Below are 13,097 nucleotides of genomic sequence, written 5' to 3'. Positions count from 1 at the left end.
AAAAAAAAAAAAAACAAAAGAAACAAATTGGTCCTCCCAATTCTATGTTGTTTGACAGCGCGTAGTCATTCTCTTCCAACCCTCCCCCCTTTGGTGAGTTACCTTATTTTCCACCTGTTCAGGTGCCATTCATACGCGACAAATCGTTATGCGAAGCTCCTCCCCCCCTTTCAACGAGGTTTACAACGGCATGCATACCTAGGGACATTCGTGCGTGTATGCATGCATTGTGATTATCTGCCCATACTTCTCACTTGTCATTCGTCATTCGTCATTTGTCACTTTTTTTTCCTTCCATTTTGGAAGAAGCATCATTCTGTGTTCGCGCGGAGAGCCGAACTGAACTAGCTCCACCATGCATGGGGGGTGAAGTGTTGTAAGGGGTCGGAAGTAGAAACATACGACTTGGCGAAGTGGGGACGTGGGGTCGACGCATGTAAATGGGGGTACCCCCCGTTTGTTTCTCGTTTTGTATTGGAGCCACTTCAATTGGCGGGTGTACTTTTGTGCAGCCTTCTGTCCCCCCGTTGTGTGCTCAACGTGCGAGCAGTGCAGAGGACGTGAACGTCGCTCACGAGGTGAAGAAGTCCACCTTGTGGGAGGGGTTCTCGCCGCGTGGAGCGAAGTAAAAACGTTACAAAAAAAAAAGGAAAAAAAGAAAAGAAAAAAAAAGAAGGAAAAAAGAGTCCGTGTTTGCGACGAAACACAGGATATGCAGATCGATCAGTGTTGTGTGGGAACCTCTTACCCGTCTCCGTCTGCTTCTCCCTGTCATATACGCTACGCCGCTTCGCACTCCCAGACAAACTTTGGAGAGCGTTCCGTCTTCCCCGTGAGGATCTCCGCGCCGTCCTTACGCACAACGATGGTATGCTCGAACTGAGCGGAGAACACATACCTGGCATTGGACAGCGTCCAGTTGTCCGGCCACATGATAAAGTCACAGGGTCGCTCAGATATAATGGGTTCAATGGTAAACACGAGATTTTCGCACATCAGTCTCTTGTCGTCATTTCGTGTATGAATGATAAAAGGTTCTTCGTGGAAATTTTTTCCAATGTTATGTCCACATAAATGGGGAACCACTGCATAGTGTGTGTTGTGATTATTTTTCCTCTCTAGGTGGTCCACTATTGCATCTCCTATGGCACTGAAAGGGACCCCTGGCTTACAAACGCGAATGGCCTCCATGGTGCATTCATGCGCTGTTCTTATGAGATCCATATTTTTCTTATGCATATACGTCTTGAATTCGTCCACGTCAAGCTTCCTTTTGTCGAAGAAGGCGAACCTGTTCTGGTCGTTTTGCGGCCCCCTAGTTTTTCTATATATGTAACTCTGGATGTCATCATACGTTTGGCTGTTTTGCTGTTTGTTGTATATGACCTGCTCGTCGTATTGCCGGTGGAAGAGTTCCAGCTCATCTAAGTAATCCCCTGACAGGTCGTCCCGGGACAGGTTCGCCGCTCCATTAGCCGCCTCATCGGTGGGGAAGGAGCCTCCCGCGTTGTAGTAACCCTCATCGTGTGTAACTGCTTCCCCCTGGAATTCGCCGCTACGAAGCACTGCATTTGTATTATCGTCGTAGGATTGGTACTGTTCAGTCGGACGATCCTTTGAGTTAGGTGGGTCGTACCTGATTTTTCTTATGGAGCATTGCTTCCCCGTCTTGACGACTTTATTAGTAGTGAGGTCGAAGTTGTATTTCAAAATAAACTTCGTGTACTTGGTCCGGAGCTTATCATTTAAGTATATAAAATCGTAGAATTTTTTTTTTTTTTTTTTTCTCATTTTTTGTTAACTTCGGAACGAGGAAACTTTCACACATGTCCGCGTGAAAGCCATCTTTAAAAACGCTGATGTCTACTTTGACGATGTCATTTTCGTACAGGACGTTATTGTCTGGGATTCCATGGCAGAGTATTTCGTTAATCGATATGCATGAGCTTTTGGGGAAGAGGTGGTAATTAAGAGGGGAGGGATAGTACCCATTATTTATGCACTTATTGAGGATGTAAATATCCAGATCGTTCGTTGTGACTCCTTCGCAGATGATATGTGACACGTCGTCCATCAGTTCTCGCGCGAAGAGACAATTGCTCCTAATCGTTTCAATGTCTTCCTCACTTTTGATATTGCTATAGGGGTGTTTAGCGGATTCGCTCCCCTTTCCGCTGCCGCTGATTTGTCCCTCACCCTCGTAGGGCACATATACAGGCGTACCCGTCCGGTGGTAATTGGGCCTCTCTACATACTTGGGTAAATAATACTTCGGAGACATGATGCCCTTTTTTTGTCTCCCTATGAAGCGGAAGTTTCCAAACAAGTCGCTATCCTTCAGGTGAGAGTACCTCCCGTTGTAACTCTCCTTGCATCTCATGAATTTTTTGTCAAATTCGGTTATTCGTATACTCGGATGGACATTTTTTCTTGTCTTCATGTTTTCAATGTATCTATGGAAAGACGCGGGGGGTCCATCTTCCGAGTAGTTCTGTGTGTTTTTCTTCACATCATGATGTATGGTATTTGAAAATCCTTCGCCTCCGCTGGCGCTGTTTAGGTGGCTCCTTTTTTGGGGGTGGCGCCAGCGAGGGGAACTCTCCTTTATGTAGCTCCCTTTGGAATTCTTCTCCACGGGGAGAAAGCCCCGCCGCGGCCCCCTGCGTGCTAAGCCACCACAACCAGTGCAGCTACCACGACTGACCCATCTGACGCGACTGACCCTTCTGACGCTTCTAACACTTCTAACCCTTCCGATGCGGCCACCCCTCCTGCAGAGGAAGAGGAACGCCCAAGTCAGCAGCACCAGCGTACGAGTCTTCATAGTTCCGCGCCACGGAGTCACTCATTTGGGGAGGGATGACAGGAAGCAGGAAATGAAGGAAGCTGGGGGAGGAACAGAGAAGGAGAAAAGGCTCCTATTTTGGCCACCATTCTGCCTTGAAAAACAGAGGAGAAGCAGCACAGCGTGTGAAGAACCCCCGATGGCACATCCCCACAGCTTCCCCTTCTTTTTTTTTTTCCCCTTCCATTCGATTCCATTCCCTCAATTGGGGAACACCCGATGAGTGAAAATCAGCCGGTTCGTACTCTTCCCCCCCCAAGCGGGGGTCCCTTCATCCGTGGCGTCTCAAAAGTATGCGCATAGGGGGTAGCGCAGTCCTTTTTGCCATTTCGCCGTTATTTCGCCACTATTTCGCCACTATTTCGTCTCTATTTCTTTACCTTCTTAATTGTTTTTTTTTCCTTCCCTTGCGGAGGCGCTTATTCCTGTGAATCCTTTTTAAGGAGCCAAGGCACGCCTCTTCGCCCTGTCGTCGCGGGGAATTTCCTCCAGAGAGGTCCACATCTGAGCGTGGTTAAAAAAGGGGAGGGGAAGGAAGTCGCTTTTTTTTTTTTTTTTTTTTCTTTTTTTTTGCAGCATGGTGGCAATCGAAATGGTGAGTTGTGCATTTTGCGGTTAAGTCGGTTGTGTGAATTGTGGAGGGGGGCAAATGAACACACAACAGGGATGCGATGCAGAGCCACACGCCGATGTGCGCCCCCTCTTTACGCGCTCACATAAAGTCAATTAACGGCGGGCGACGTGCACTGGACCTGCACGTGGGGACTCCGAAGGAGTGAGAAGCGACAAAGTAGAGCCCCATCACATAGGAACCAATTTGAAACAAATAAAAGGGATAGTCTACGGTTTACAAAAAAGTGAAGCAACTCGGTGGAGATACAAACGTCAGGGGCGGAAAATACTCCTGCTGCACATGGAGAAGTGCCCTTAGGATGGATCCCCGCGCGGAGAGGCATCTTCATCCTCGCGGAGGGGGGCTGTGGCTTCTTCCCCCACGTGTGTTTGCTCCTTGGTCTCTTTATCACAGATGGGGGCGGTGGAAGCATCCGCTTGGCTGGAGCTGTCCTCCTCATCAACTGGCTGGTTTGTCTTCCCCTCCTCAGCAACGACATGGTTTGTCTGCCCCTCCTCAGCGGCTTCGTTAATGTCCTCAATTGTCTTCCCCTCAGCAACTACATGGTTTGTCTGCTGGTTGGCCTGCCCCTCCTCAGCTACTACATGGTCTTTCTGCTGACGGCGCATGGCCGCCTCGTACGCGGGATTCTCGACGGGCGATCCATCCCGGAAGAGAACTTCAAAGCTGAGGTGCGGGTACTCATAAAACGCCTGGCCACGAAGGACTTCTCGAACCGTGAGAGGAACGGAAAAAAAGGCGTCCTCCTTTTTGGTCCCCTTGTTTATGTCAACACTGTTGAGCGACACACGTATGGCATTCACATTATCGAGGTAGTTAACTCGGAGGGGTTTTCTCCTCTTCTCCACTTTTTCTAGGGACATGCTGAGGAGCTGCAAAAGGGGCGTATCTTCGCTGACGTCCTGGTGAGTCACAAACAGGCAGTCATTCACGAGGGTGACTTTCACCATCCAGAAAATGCTGTCATGTCGAATGGTCGTTTTATTTCCTTGATGCAGCTTCGTGTACAGAGGTGCCTTGAATAAAAAAATTCTTCTTTTTTTCAAGACACTAGTTAGTTTGCTATAACTGTAGAGCCATATGTTTGTCGTCTCATTTTCTTTTATCCTAAGGAATCGGTAGTTTCCGTGAAGGATTGATTCCACCCCATGAAGAAAGATGTAGTCTCTGTGTAGCATGTTCTCGTCGAGGTTCTGCTTCGCCACTTTGTTTATTTTCAATTTTTTTTTTAACTTATTTTTACACTTTTTTAATTTTTTGTGTTCCTTTGCACAGGTTAGTGAACAGGATAGCGCTTCACAGAAGGGGCACTTATATTTGTGTTGGTTAATCTGGCAGACACAGCAGAGGTTTGCGCTTAGGGGGGGTGCTCCGGGGGGTGCTTGTGGATGATTCGGCACTACGCCTTCTCGGTCTTCTCCATCTTTCCCGTCTCCTCCGTCTTTCCCGTTTTCTCCCTCTTCTTCCTTCTCCTCTTCGGAGCTGGCTGCCGTCCTTGCCCCTCGACAATTTTTAAAATACTCAGCTGCGTCTTTCAATATGTTGCACTTTATTTCGTGGTACGACTTGCGCCTTGGCTTTTTGGCGTGGGTGAATTGGCTCAGGGGTTTTCCCGCTTCTACGTCTGCTTCTGCGTCTGTTTCTTCTTCTGTTTCTCCTACTTCTGCTGCCTCTCCTGCTTCTTCCCCTTCCTGCTGCTCCCCCTTGATGCAGTCATTATCGCTGGTAGAGGCCTCCTCTTCGGTGGGGACCCACCCCGGAGCCACCTGAGTCCACTTTCTCTTTTGTCCCTTACGGACGTTCCCTTGCTGGGAATGGTTAATAAAGCAAGAGGCATCACGCTGCACCGCGGCTGTCTCTCCCTGGTGAGGGCTCTCCCTACCTCGCGGCGCTGCCACATAGAGAGTTTTATTTGCAAAAAAGAATCTTCCATTTGAGCGTCCACCTCTGGTTACTCGGTAGCGTGAGCGGCCAAATCGGTTAGAGGGATAAGCATGCGAGGGGAAATTACTCCCTCTCGAGATGTTCATGTGGTTACTTGCGTTGCCATTCACTTCACAGTAGGGGCGCTGCGGTGGGGCCCTCCTTCCCTCCGTATGGGTCCCATCAAATGGGATGGCCGCTTCATCGATCATACGTCCAGCAGTGGGGAATAGACCTGAACTGTACCCTTCCGCCCTCCTCTGCGTGGCAGCCCCGCCGTCACTGCCATAGTGATGTTCGTTCGTCCTAATGGCAAAGTTTCCATTCTCCTGGTTCACGTAATCCTCCGGGGGATTCATCCTTTTACCCTCTTAACGTTAAGACGTGAAGGAGTAACAATGGAGAAAGAGCTATTCTTCGACGTCCCTTTCTCTGCTTGGGCGAACTTGCAAAAAAGAAAAAAAAAAAAAAGAAAAGAAAAACTTCAATCGTTGCGTTGGTTTTGCCACAGGCCAAAGCGGTCAATCGAAGAAGTGAGTATCGCGACAAGACTTCTTAGACGTGGATGCTTTATCCTTTCCCGCGGCCCTTCCGAACGAGTCAACTCCGCTCTGCAGCGGCAAAACGACGTCAAAAAAGTGGTTTCCTCCTCGTATGGTGACATGTATCATCGAGAGGGTTTGTATAATATTTTGGAATGTTGTAACGCGTCCTTTTTCGGAAAGTTGTAACGCCTCTTCTAATTGGCATCGCTGTGACGTTATTCTTAAATAGCCAGCCCTATGGCTCACCACGACGGGGGAATATTTTTTTTTTTTCTTGTAATTGATGCATGGGGAAAAAAAAAATATATCCCCACATTTCGCATATGTAACCCAGCGGAGGGAAAAACATGGCGCCCATTTTGGAAAACCGTTTCTTTGTAGCGTCGTTGGCAGAGCATAAAAAGAGGTGAGTCATTATCTCACCCGTTGCAGCTGGATCCCTTTTATCGTTTCCATCCCCGGAGGGTTTTGTTCCGACGGACGAGATGATGCAAATATAATGCAGCATGTACTTCTTCTGTCCATGGCATTATAATCCAACTTCTCCTCTTTTTTTTTAAATGGGTCATGTGGCCGATCGGCCGGTCGGATGTTGCAAAAAAGGGAATAGAGAAGTTACGCGGTTATATAATCATATGGGTTGGCGGGCCACCCGCGATGGACAATTCGACGGTGGACAAAAAAAAAAACACAAAAAAAAAAATTGTAAAAATGGTGGAAGCGATGAAAATTACAAACGGGACGAGGGGGACAAAAAAAAAGAGAAAAAAAAGGGACGTATATGCCTCAAACGAGCGGTCCAAATGAACGGATCACCGCGGATCGCTGCGAATCGCTGCGAATCACCACGGATCACTCTCCACTTCTAAACACTGCTCACCGGCGATACCTCTTCTTTTTAAAGTTAAAGTACAGCTGAAGGATGCCCTTGTCGAAGACGTTGCGGAAGCCCCTGTGCTTGTCGTAAGACCACTCCGCGTTTACGATCTGGAAGGCTATGTCCAGGTAGGGGGCTCCGCCATGGAAAACGATAAGGACTTTACTCTCGTCATCCGTAGGGTGCAGCTTCCACGACGGCTTCTCCTTCTTATTCAGAAGATTCATATAAAAAATGTTAAATTTATAGCCGCATATATACTTGGGGGGGGGATTCTCATAATCGTAATGTGTTTTATTGTACTTATTCCAGTCGAAGGATGTTTTGATTCGATTGAAGTAGAGAGGCTTCCTGGTTGCGAGGAGGGAGGCTTGGGACACTGGGAGGCTGCTCCGTAAGGAGTTCGGGATGGAGGAGTGAGCTGCGCTGTGGTGATGGTGAGAAACGTCCTTCATTGTAATTTCGCCCGCTCGACCTTTCTTCTTCTCCCTCTGCACAAAGCGATTATATACTTCTTGGTCCTTCGTGAAGAGTTTCCTGAGGAGGACCTGCTCCGCAGAGAGGTTCACATCGGTGTGTGCGACTTGCTCGGGTTTGAAGTACCCCGTGGTGTCTGCATGGCTATCCCCATGGTTTCCTCTACTGTTGTCTGATTTCCCTTGGCTTTGCTCCCTCCTCCTCATTGTACACCAAATGTCATCGTTCAGTTTAACCCTCTGCTGCAGTTCCTCTTCCGCTGTGTAAATGTGCGTCTCGGCTGGGATTCCCATTTGTGTGATGCTCTCAGGGGGGATTAGCTGCGGGCTGTGGCATTCGAACGGCAGGGTGGTTGTTGCCTTAGCTCTCCCTTTGTCCTCTTCGGCGGAGTGCTCACGGAGAGGCTCCTTCTCAGCTTCGTTGTGACTGTTGCTATGGCTGCCTCTGTCGCTGCAAGTAGGAAGAAGGGAGCGAAAATTCACGACCATGTGCGTGTGAAGGTACGGGAACAGGGGCGCAAAAAAAGAAATGCGCAATGGACTGCACGGGAGAGATCACCCTCCCCCACACATCCCGGGTGACCCCTTTCAAAGGGCTATATTGTAACGTGACTGCCTCTTCCAAAACTAGAGGAAAATGGGTTCTGTTGCCGAGGCAGCCGCGTCGGATTGATTTAGCAATTCTTTAGTTTACTACTCGCTGTTGTATGCGAAGCAGTACGTGAATGAATTGCCCTCGGGTTAGAAGAGGAATGGTATCGACAGTGGGGGCGGGGGGGAAGAGCAAAAGGTACATGCGAAGAGATGCGTAGAGATGCGAACATATGAGAATATATGGAACCAAACGCACCTTTGGCTGTCCTCCGAGGGGGCACCACTGAGGCTAATCCTCTTGCGCAGCTTGGCATGGAAATGGAGCAGTACATTCTTGGCCTTAAAGTAGGGGATCTTCAGGAGGACCCTATTCCAGTACACTTCATCTGCGACATCCTCAGATTGGGAAATGACCTTCTCTTTAATCTTCGCTTCATATGTCACTAACTCATCGTAGTTTTTATTTTCGAGGAAGGCTTGTATCTTCTTCTCCGTCTTTGTCTCTATGTTGTTCACGTCGTGTTCTTTTGAGTCGGTGTCGGGATTCTCCCTCCCGCGTAACTGAGTCAGGAAGTATTCACAGAAGAAGAGGAGAGACTCCCAGTAACGTTTAAATTTCCCCTGATTGTCTAGCTCATCGTGTTGGAGGAGTAGCTTTATTTGTTTGGCGCAGTTTTCCAGCTCCCGTTCGGTTTGGCCTGCACATTGGGTGGGTGTGCATGCATGTATGTGTGTATGGATGTGTGTGTGTGGAGAAGTCCTCCAGGGCATGGCTCCTCCAGGGCGTTGCTCCTCCACTGCCGTGACACCACCTCTCAGACGTAACGGATCAACATGTGTCTCTTTTCCTTCTGCTCTAGCAAATGTACAATTTTCTTCATTTCACATCATCACGGATGGTGGGGCACGGCTGGTGGGGCACGCCTCGTCGGGTTGTAGTAAACATGACGTGGTTGCAGTTGACATGACGGAGTTATATCTTAATGTGGGCCCTTTCTCTCCGAGCATCTGCGTGGAACAGGACCTGGCTTCGTGTCACGCCATCTCAGCCTCTACCGCTACAGGAGGGGTGTTGCCTCGTCCCCCCTCCATTCTCTGCTTCCCTAACCCTTTCTCGTGAAACTTACCCTCCAAAAGGACATGAAACGGAATGCGGTAAAGAGCGGGACGAACTTTCTTGACCTTCTCTCGATTAACAATCATCACAGCTAATCTAAATATGTCGGGGAGCTGAAGAAGGTTGTGCTGGATTCTGCTGTCCGATGATTTAATCTGCTGATTAATGAAAAACATCTGCTCCTTTTGTAGGTATTCTTTGATGTTAATTTGATTCCTTTGCTTTTCTAATTGTAAGCGATAGTCTTCTAACAAGGCCCTCTCGTTGTCTCTATCTTGTCTCCTTTTTTTTACTTCTTCAATTTCACTTATCTTTGAGAGGGAATTGTGGAGCAGGCTCGTTGTGGTTACCTTCACCTTCTGATTATACTTTATCTGATCATACTTGTTTTTTAGCTTCCACACAAATGGTGTGGAGAGCGAGTTGTCTCCGAAGGGGTTGCACTCGTCCGTGTAATTGAAGTGTTTCTGCATCAGATTTTCCCTCTCCCTCTTGAGTTCCCTAACAGTGAGGGTGTTTCTCCGCCGGGGGGAGGGGGAAACAGGTTTCTCACGTTTGCTCTTCCTGCGTCGGTGTGATCTTTTATCTTTCTCTTTGCGGTGCGACTGTCCATGTTTCTTTTTGCGGCGTGATTTTTCATCTTTCTCTTTTCGGCGCGCCTTCCTTCGCTTGGCTTTCGTCCGTACCCGTTCTTCACCGCTGCGACTGGAGTAGGTTCTGCCGCTACTACCGCTGCGACTGGAGAAGGTTCTGCTGCTACTACCGCTGCGACTGGAGAAGGATCTGCCGCTGCTTCCACTTCTTTCGCCGCTTCCACTTCTTCTGTGACCGTGCCTCCTCCGCCTCTTCCCCCTGCGCCGCTCGCTTGTCGGCGAAGATGACACGGAGTCGGGGGACTCGGCAGGGGAGCTCACCGATCGGGCGGAAGATGAAGCGGCCGATGAGGAGGATGCCTCCCTCTTCGCGCGCCTTCCTCTGTTGGTGCCCCTCTTCTCCCTTGCTTCCCCTCTTTGTCTCTTTCTCCTTTCATTCCTTGACTTATCACCTTTGTGGGTTATCCCCCCGGAGGGCTCTTCCTCATCGGACGAATCACTCATTTTTGTAGGTTCAGCTCCTCTGGTGAGGAGTCCCCTTGGCCAAACGGTTGCAGGAGGGGAAGGCTCTACTCGAAGGTGCGCGCACCTTCATATGTGTAACATTGGCATGTTTGTCTGTGGATGGAGCGATGCACCACGCGATGGAGTTGTTCAGGCAAAAATCTCCGTTGGTTTGCAAAGAAACCCTCGTGGATTCTTTTTATTCCACTAACACCCTCTCCGCCCATGGTTATGTACCCCCCTCCTTCCCTTCATAACTAAGTGATTAATCTCGACTGTCAAGAGGGGAAGGTTTCCACAAAACGGGGAGCCAAGCTGTTTTTATATGCATTAGTCCCTCGGCGGGGGTATCCACCTCTTGTGCGGAGAAGATCTACTGTGGGTTGGATGTAGGTTTTTTTTTTTCTCTCTACAAAATGAGGAACTCTTTTGCTCGACTGGTCACTTTCTCGAGGAACGAAGGATTTTGCAGAGGGGGAAATAATTACATGTGTGTCATAGCAACGTAAATCTTTTTCGCGTGGAACATGGGCATCCCCTATACGCGAGTTACTTCTGCAGGGTAGTGAGGGGAAATATCCCCTTGAGATGGTCGATCGCGAAGGTTGGGGGCGTTTTCAGAGAGTGGTCAAAAAAAAGTGGCGCCTAGAATGAACGTGCGTTTTGCTATGTTTTGATATGTTTTTCCTCTTTTTTGCCCCTTTTTTGCCTCTTTTTTTTGTTGATTTCCCGCGGCTGCTAACTTGGATGCGCTTCGTCCGAGGGAGTCCTGTCGTTACCGGCCGCCACTCACTTTGCCCCCCGTCGAGGTAGCGGCAAATGAGAGATCCTTCGAGCATACAGCACTTGCGTGAATATACTGTCATGTCAGTACGGAGGGTTGTATGCCCACTCTGGCTATCCGTTTTTTTTTTTCCGGAATTCTTTTTGTCCGCACCAAGGAGGGAAGAAAAGGAAAAGCGGGGCTGCAACCTCACCTAAGAATGGGGATATGGGATATATTCATAGTGATGTGACATTTTGGCTAGCGGGGCGATTTTTTCGTTCCATTTTTTGGCACCATTTTGATCGTCATTTTTGGAGTAGGCGCAATTTTTAAGAAGTCGGGCGAAGTAAAAATATATATTTAATTTTTTTTTTTTCTTTTTTTTTTTTTTTTTCGTTGATCCTTCCATTTTTATGGTTGAACCTCCTATGATGAGCAAAACAAACTGAACGTAAAACAACTTGATGAATACGAATGGTCAAATTTTAATTTACCTTGTTATCATCATTTCGTTGACCCTGAGGAGGCTCTCGCAAGTTGGGTATTTTTTCCCCGCCATAAAAATGGGCCCACACGGGCGCGCAGTTATGCCACTGGTGCGGAGGCGCAGTTGTGCAGTGGTGTGATCATGTTGGGTGATGAGGAGAAAAAAAAACAAAAGAACAAAATGAGCAAGTTGCTTTCCCTTCGGGGTGATTCCTACATCGCTAAGATTCCACGACTTCGCACGTGTTCCAAGGGAGCCGCCCCAATTGGCGTATGCGCACCTGTTACGAAGCATACAAAGGAACAAACGGTGTGCGCATGATGCCACTTTGCTGGAGGTGAACCCCATCTCCCATGATGACCATGCGCTTCCCAAGGTGCGATAAAGCAAAGAGGTCCTTTCAACTGTTATCACGCGTGAAGTGATATAGTGAACTGTACGTTACTTTGAAAAGTTGTAAACGAAGGGGGAGGTTCCTTCTGCACAGACACCCAGTGCATAGTGATTTCGGAAGACACAAATAGAGTCTCTCTTACAGGTAGGTAATTAATGTCGACGTTTTTCTTTTCTTTTCTTTTCTTTTTTTTTTTTTTTTTTTTTTCCATGTGCATTTGTTTGGTCATATTAATCGCTAGCTAAAGGGTTACATCGTCGTGTCACTTAAGATGAGGTCAGGTCAACAGTGAGGGAATCATCCCATGGAGAAGAGAAGGTCTCTCCAGCCATCCCGTGTTTGACTGACCCGTTGCGTTATCCCCGTTTTGGGTGTGATCATATAGGACAGGTTTTTCACATCACTATTTAGCTGGTCTGTTTCCACGTGGATGCATGGAGGTGAAATGCTTCCTAAGAATGGTGCGCACGTCGGCATGCGGTCATATTTGTAACGTCCATTTGGGGAAAAACAATGGGTGGGATCGGATTCGCGTAAGTATGCGCAACTGTGTGACGTGTTGTTTCTCCTTTGGGCGTTGTATAAGTAGGTTGGAAATGCTAAAACGAGACCACTCCTGGCCAGTCTGTTGTGCAGCCATGTTACCCTCGTCGCGTGAAAGGTGCACAAAACGGTGAGGTGAGAGTCTTCCCATAGCGAAGTTTTTTTCACACTCTCGTTGTTTCGCGATCAATATAGTCACTCCCTCTTTTTCCTTCTTTTTCTATGACTTAATTATGCGAAAGCGCCCCCACGCATGATTATCGGATAAACGTGGCGCTCACTTGAGAAGGGTTAATTTCGCCCATAGTTAGCAGCCAAAGGTGACGGTTGGTTTGATAATCCACGTCTGTCTGTCCGACATTATCCCCTCCCCCCGGTTGGATAAGCTACCCATCTTCCCACCTGCCCGGTTGTCTGGTTGACCGCCCTTAACCCCTGCGGCGGGGGCGCACACAAAGTGAGCAAATTTTACGTCGACTTGAGGGAATACACTCCCCTTTGAGAGCGCAGTCTCTCCTGAGTGCAATTCCCCTACGGCGCCCCCCTTCACGCTTGTCGCCTCGCGTTGTGAGGGATGCCACGCTTCTTCTCTTCGCGGTGAGATGAACAACAAAGCGGCTGAACGGGTTAGGGGCTCAGCAAATGCCCGCCGCCTTTCCCCCCCCGTCGATGTGCACGTGTCGAAATTGTCATCCGTAAAACACATGAGCCGTTTCACTGTTCACCGGTAAACTTGCACGCTTTAAAAAAAAAAAAAAAGTCATTTAAGGGAGGCCGTCCCCTTTGGTAAAGGCTAACA

General features: G+C 48.5%; 3 protein-coding genes across 3 annotated transcripts; all 3 read right to left on the bottom strand.

The window, feature by feature from the left end:
• Positions 1-780: 780 nt before the first annotated feature.
• On the bottom strand, positions 781-2,824 carry C922_02901 (methionyl aminopeptidase; the record flags this gene model as incomplete). Its single annotated transcript, XM_008818499.1, has 2 exons — positions 781-1,737; positions 1,811-2,824. The coding sequence occupies 2 exons, from the start codon at positions 2,822-2,824 to the stop codon at positions 781-783; spliced, it is 1,971 nt and encodes a 656-aa protein (XP_008816721.1).
• Positions 2,825-3,772: 948 nt separating this feature from the next.
• Positions 3,773-5,761, bottom strand: C922_02900 (hypothetical protein; the record flags this gene model as incomplete). Its single annotated transcript, XM_008818498.1, has 1 exon — positions 3,773-5,761. The coding sequence occupies one exon, from the start codon at positions 5,759-5,761 to the stop codon at positions 3,773-3,775; it is 1,989 nt and encodes a 662-aa protein (XP_008816720.1).
• A 1,062-nt stretch (positions 5,762-6,823) lies between these two features.
• C922_02899 (hypothetical protein) lies at positions 6,824-10,108 on the bottom strand (the record flags this gene model as incomplete). Its single annotated transcript, XM_008818497.1, has 3 exons — positions 6,824-7,751; positions 8,151-8,592; positions 9,022-10,108. 3 exons carry the CDS (start codon positions 10,106-10,108, stop codon positions 6,824-6,826), a joined length of 2,457 nt encoding a protein of 818 aa, XP_008816719.1.
• Positions 10,109-13,097: the final 2,989 nt, after the last annotated feature.

Source organism: Plasmodium inui (assembly GCF_000524495.1).
Source record: "Plasmodium inui San Antonio 1 unplaced genomic scaffold supercont1.11, whole genome shotgun sequence".
Lineage (NCBI taxonomy): Eukaryota > Apicomplexa > Aconoidasida > Haemosporida > Plasmodiidae > Plasmodium > Plasmodium inui.
The sequence above is the reverse complement of the archived record's forward strand: the minus strand, read 5'-3'. Positions and strand labels throughout refer to the sequence as shown.